The sequence below is a fragment of the Dendrobium catenatum genome, unplaced genomic scaffold (assembly GCF_001605985.2).
Source record: "Dendrobium catenatum unplaced genomic scaffold, ASM160598v2 fragScaff_scaffold_447, whole genome shotgun sequence".
Classification (NCBI taxonomy): domain Eukaryota; kingdom Viridiplantae; phylum Streptophyta; class Magnoliopsida; order Asparagales; family Orchidaceae; genus Dendrobium; species Dendrobium catenatum.
The window spans coordinates 210,878-217,254 of NW_021318909.1; the positions used below are offsets into that span (position 1 = coordinate 210,878).

The following is a 6,377-nucleotide window of genomic DNA, read 5'->3' on the forward strand; positions in this document are numbered from 1 at the left end:
TTTCAACAGATTTTATGTGATTTTGTGTACAAATACGCCACATAAATGCCCTTAAATACCTTTAATGTTTTAGTGGGATGTGTTTTTGGCTGTTATGGGAAGGAGGAGGCGGGGTCCAAAGCATTGCCTTTAGTGGCTTGTCAAGATGGTCCACTTTTGCTACCCTTCGTAGGAAAAAGGGGAGGATGGATGCAAAAGCGTTCCTAAAATTCACCCAAAAAAACTTAAATAATGAAAAAGGGAATGCTAGAAAAATAAACGGCAAAACAAATAAACTCATACAAATTTGCGAATAACAAAGAACAAGATCATTGTTATGTGCGCTTCAATTATAACTTGTCACCTTTGAGAACATGGATACAAATGAGTTTATGAAAGAAAATGAGCAAAATAGTGTATAAGAAGTGTGCTAAATGATACATCGAACATATTAAAAATTTTGAGACAAGCATGCTCGTCAAAGAACTCATCATCAACAAGCTTTGAGCACTCCTGTTAACAAATCCCATGCAAGTTTTGAATCTTAGCTTGACAGAGAGTTCAGATAGTTTGTGGCCTTATTTTATAGTCTCGTAATGGCCAAATAGTAGGAGTGTTAGCTTCAATAAAATCCCTTATACTATTAGACATTTATTTATTTTAATGATTAGCTATGGGAATTTTTATTGAGAACTTAATTTCTTAGGATGTTGATTTCTTTTTGTGTTATGCCCTCTCAGTTTTGTGTAATGAGTTAGATCCTTTGACGTGTTTCCTTTATATTCTCCACCACAACCTTGAGGTTTTTCATGAAGTTCCCATAATTTTTTTTTTGGGTATGCCCCTTCTTATAATAGTTACATTAAGGTTGTGATGTGAAACATAATTGCATGGACGAATTGCTTTAAGGAATTTGCACACTTAATATTCCTAAAACAAATAATTATATCTTAATGGTGAATTTAAATGACGCATTAAAACACAAAGAATAGTAAGACAAGCTTAGGCTAAACCACATGTATAGAAAGTTAAGATCGAACAATAGCCAACTTAATTTATGATTCATGCATAAGTGGTTTCAACACAAAATCCCTACACTAACAATAAGACTAGTCACTACAAGGAAATCCCTCACTCAACTTATCTAGTTAAGAGGGTTTAGCGGAGAGATTGACGAGAATCTTCATGAATCATTTATAAACCACAATTGAAAAGTGACTAAGAGATTTAATGATTTGGGGGAGAGTTTACCCAAATAATCAGATAATACGAATCTTCTGGTTTGATCAACAATGCACTAGATGAGGAGCAATCAGTAACGTCAAGGCTTGGACACACTTAGGAAGGTGATCATTAACTTCTTGGATAGTAGGGAAACAAGAATAGGACACCAAACTGAAAGGGCAGTAGCTGGATACTTGTGGACAGCAGCAGGTGATGGTTGGAACCCCCATTTTGTCACACAAAGACTTCCAACAACAGTCCAAATAGCAACCTGGGTGACGGGATAATAGTTGGCTAAGTTGGAGTGGTCCTGGACAGCAGGAGTGGCCTCTCGGGAATCAGGACAGTAGGATTGGTCTGCTGTAGCATCTTGGACAACCACCGGGAATCTCCAAAGAGATGGGATGTAAGGGGGCGGAGAGGCCTGGGAAGGGGGTGGCAATGGATGCAAGAAAACTATGATATTCCTGCCCAAACTCTTATTCAGGAATGGCTAGGCTGAATTCCAATCAATTAGGAATTTAATTTGATTCAAAATAAGGAGCTGATTGGGGATCATTATGGGAAAGAAATAAAGAAAGAAAAGAGGTGGGGCTTAATTTTGAGTAATCTTGGAGGGAACTTATTTGAATTTTGATTTCAAATTAACAGGCAATTAATGCATTGATTGAAGATTAGTGGGGGTGAGCCCTAGTAGGGCCGGCGGCATGGGGAGAAAGAGAGGAGTGATTATGAGGGTTTCAATTCTTTCCAAACAAGCTCGGGTAATTTGGGGGAAAAAATAATGATTCCTCCTCAAATTAAATTTCATTGGATTTCAAATTTGGAAACTTTCCTTGTTTTTTTTTTTAGATTTCACAAATAAGGAAAGTTTTTAATTTCAAATTTTGAATTTCAAAACTCACTAACTCCTTCCTTTAATTTTGAATTTCAAAACTCACTAACTAACTCCTTCCTTTAATGCTAGATCTAAATTAAGGAGTTATTATGATGATTGAAATCATCATAACGGCTTGGATCATGAGGATGGCCGGCGGCCAAAGGGAGGAGAAGGTTTTGCCGTCGGGTTGTGGTGGGCGGGCCTTGATGGTGGTTGGACTGGAAGTGGGGAAGCTAGTGGATGAAATGGTGCGTGGGATTAAGCCACGGGTGGGGATGGGCTTGTAAGGAGACAGTGGGCGGTGAGAGGAAAGGGGATGCGGGAAAAACAAAGATAGAAGAACAAATTACTTCTTCCAACGACTGATGGGCCTTGCGCTTGCTCACATCAAGCTCTCTCTCCCTTCTCTCTAGCTCTCATGCACGAAGAAGAAGAAGAAGCAAATCAAATTTTTCATTAATCATTCATCATCCCAAAATACAAAACAACTAGCCTATAAATAGGCCTCAAGACAAGAAAAGAAATAAAAGACTAAAATGCCCTTCAGGCTAAAACAATACATGACCACCCGTAAGGGTATAATGGGAAAAACAACAATATGAAATGAACTAGGACATAAAACATATAAATAAATAACTCAAGTTCGTAGCCGTTGATCTCCGATGTCCTCATCAGGTTGTCTTTATGATGGATTTTTTTGTCTTCATTCTTGGTTTGTCAAGTCCCAAGTTTTGGATGAGAAAAGTGGATGATTGCGTTAGGTTGTCGATAGACAGCATAAATTTTGTCGAATAATTATGATATGAATCATTTATTTTGGGTTTGTTCATTGACTATAAGTCATTCTTCCTGAATTTTTTTCCTTTTGTCTTCTTGGTCGATCCTTCTAAGCTTTTGGCGCTTCCAACATGATTGTCTTTTTGTACCTTTCTCAACCCTTACTAGGGAGAAATCTTAATTTAATGATTCTAGAACTTCTTTTGCAAAGATTTAGAAATGAACTTGGTCAAACTCTATGTTAGGACCTACAAGGAATTTAAATATTCTATCTTTTTCTACATGATATTTGAGTTTAGTCTTGAAATCCAACTAAAAATTTTCCTTTGCGTTGAAGTATTCAATAATAGGCTTGTTACTTTTTTGGTAGTCGAGAGTTTTGTCTTGATCTCATATACATAAGGGAAGCATTTTGATCTATAAGTAGATTTGTATCCCAACTGCCTTAACTTTATTTGTTGTTATTAGGAATGTCTATGCTGCACTTCCATATCATGTAGTTTTGTAGCCATTTCATAATCGCAGAATCATTTTCATCCCTAAGTATGGGCTTTCCATCTTTAGGAATTGGTGGAATATTTATAAATTTGTTGAGTTTCCCTTTTTCTTTCAAAACAAAATTTTTTTTTTCACAATTTGAAACCACTTAACATTATTTCTTTCATTCAGTCAGAATGAAGCTTGCATACTCTAAAATTCTCCCATGGTTGGATTGTTTTGGTTCTCTTTATTCATGATAATTGGGTCTCCTGAAAAGAAATTAAAGATTTCATTGATGGGAAATGTAATGGCAGCAATAAGTGAATATAATAAGATTCTGGAGTGAGAATTCAAGCAGCATACATATCGGAAAGGAGGATTAATATATTGAGCATCAAAACCATGTTCTGAAAATTTATAATTTGATTATTCAGCTGAAAATGATGTAAAATTTTGATTTTAATAATGACTTGAACATGTCTTTTATTTTATCCTTTCAGCGTGGGCCAGTTCTTTAAACGCCACTTTGGAACTGAGGTCTGTGAACCTTTTTGGGAAGTTAAATAAACATCGGCTTATCTTATCCCTTTTTTACTGTTTCCAATGTTAAAAATTTTATTTTCATGTTGAATGAAATTTTAGTGATGTGCTTACCAAGTTATTCTGTTTTCCCATTATAGGTGGTTGATTATATGATTGACCCTTTTGTGGCTGGTACCAGTGCTGGCGATCCTGAATCTCTCTCTGTGAGCATCGTGTTATTTTCATGTTAACAATGATTAGTGCCACTTTATTTTGGTTGAAGATGTTTGTTGCTTCAAGAATTCTAGATGGGGCTATCAGTGAACTAATATGCTTGCTGAACGACTTAATATTTGTGGATATAAGGATTATTTATATTTGTTTCTAAAAATTTTGAAGGTGTTAAATGTGGACATTTAAATGAACAGTTTTGAACATTGACCCACTCATTCATTTATATTTGTGGTCATGCTAATTCATTGTTCGACAAGTAACTCGGATAAAATGCTCATTTAATAATGACTTAACCTTTTTTTTTAATTACTTATTCTATGTTCTTGTATCTATTTTTTATATCTTATGAACTTCAGAAATTATGCACATTTATAAGATATAAGTATGATAAAAAAGAGATAATGATTAAAATAGTCTCTTGACTTTTTTATGAATGATCAAAATAGTCCTCAACTGAATTAAAAGGTCATTTTGATCCTTCAAATCCTTAAAGAGGAATCAAAATAATCTCATAGTGGAATTATTTTGGTTCCTTTTTTAAGGAATTGAGGTACCAATCCTTTAATTTGGTCGTGAACTATTTTGATATTTCATAAAAAGTCAATGGATCATTTTGATTTTTTTTCTTATTAAAAAAATAATCAAATAGCTGCTATTGATAGATTAAAAGCTATTTTATTTCTTTTTGACATATGTGCTTAACAACTTATTAGCATAACTAGCTATAATAATGCTATATATTTAAATCTTAGTATCTACGTAGAGTTGGTTAAGGTTGATTCGGACCTAAACTCCATAAGAAAATAAATATGCAAGCTTCGACTAGATTTTAAAACTTATGCCGTAGTCAAATTTGGCTCGAACTCTATAAGAAACATAATGAACAAACTTTTATCAGATTACATTCAGCCGTACTGCATCCATTTTTCTAATTTACATCATACTTCTGTTTGGGTACTCCTGGATCTTTTTTTCCCCCTTTTTTTGAGGTTTTACTACCATGATGTGTCATCATAATTTTGTGTTAACTTGTATCACGTAGTGTTGTTGTAAAAATCTGTTAATAGCCTTCTATGATTATTAAATTGTTTCATGTTTGCAGATGCGTCATGCATTTCGACAGTTATGGAATTTAGAAAAAAAGTAAGTTTCTCTGTTCCGATATTTTTTTTATTTGTTTCCTAAAGAATATCAGTGATCTTATCAAAATAAATGAGTTTGGTTCTAAGCTTATAATCTGTTAATCCGAAAATATATTTGGACAAATGCTTAGCTCATGAGCAATATCTAGCCATTTGGGTATGTCTTTATGACTTCTTTCTTTGCCATTGATTCCTTATAAGAAAGGCATGGGAAAAGAGTAATCTCCTTTCATTTTATAGTGATGTCTGATGTTCAACCATGTTACTTACTAATCAAATGAAAAAAGGTTGTGGTTTTACTTTGGAATATCTATTGACTGACCTTCACTGAATAGAGAAAATATGGCAAGTTTAAGATATTTCTAAATTTAATGATGCTGATTATGATGATGTTAAAGACCTGTAGTAATATCACTTCAAGTAGTAGCAATATTGTTATGATGAGGATTAATAGAATACTATCACAACTGAAAATTTCTACTCTCGTTTCTCTGCTATTTTCATTTTCTGTCATAATTTTGATTTAACTAGTCTGCTGTGTGTTTTCTCCTTTTTTTCCTTTTCGGTGCTTCCCTCTATAGTGGAGGAGCCAAGATGCACCATGTTCATGGATGATATATGGCTTTATAAAACATGAAAGCACTACATGTAAGATAACTCTAAATACAAGAAAATATGTTACAATTGATTTCAATAATTTTTCATATCTATGAAACAATCACAACTATATATATTTTAAAAACTGTTAAAGTTTTCCTGATTCTTCACTAACATTAAAGAAATTAGAAAAAAACATAAAAAAATAGATTTATGTTTGCACATCATGATAATTTATAATTATGTTCACTAAAATTATTGTATTTTGTGAATTTAAATAATAATAATAATGGATGCAAGATAGTAAGTACACTAAAAATTGTTCAATGTGAATAAGTTTGAGAACGGAACGTGTGAAATTTTAATTTTGGAAGTACTTAAACCATCTCCAACCGTTCGGCAAACAATCGAATGGAGGCCCTCAAACGTCGCAACCGAACACCTTTTCCTCCGCCTTTTGATCGGGGATGAACAGTGCGATGCCAATATTGGCGTCGCACTGTTCATCTGCGCCATTTTTTGGTCTCTACCGAACTTCCGGA

At 33.9% G+C, this 6,377-nt stretch overlaps 1 protein-coding gene across 3 annotated transcripts in view; it reads left to right on the top strand.

Moving 5' to 3' along the window:
• Positions 1 to 5,885, top strand: part of LOC110111145 (protoporphyrinogen oxidase 2-like) — a 52,433-nt gene extending 46,548 nt beyond the window's left edge. For all 3 annotated transcript variants that reach the window (XM_028694288.1, XM_028694290.1, XM_028694289.1), the window contains 3 exons: positions 3,839 to 3,877; positions 4,021 to 4,086; positions 5,199 to 5,885. In XM_028694288.1, coding sequence (XP_028550121.1) covers positions 3,839 to 3,877; positions 4,021 to 4,086; positions 5,199 to 5,243 — 150 coding nt within the window. In that variant the 3' untranslated portion in view covers positions 5,244 to 5,885. The remainder of the gene's footprint in view (positions 1 to 3,838; positions 3,878 to 4,020; positions 4,087 to 5,198) is intronic.
• The last annotated feature ends 492 nt before the right edge of the window (positions 5,886 to 6,377 follow it).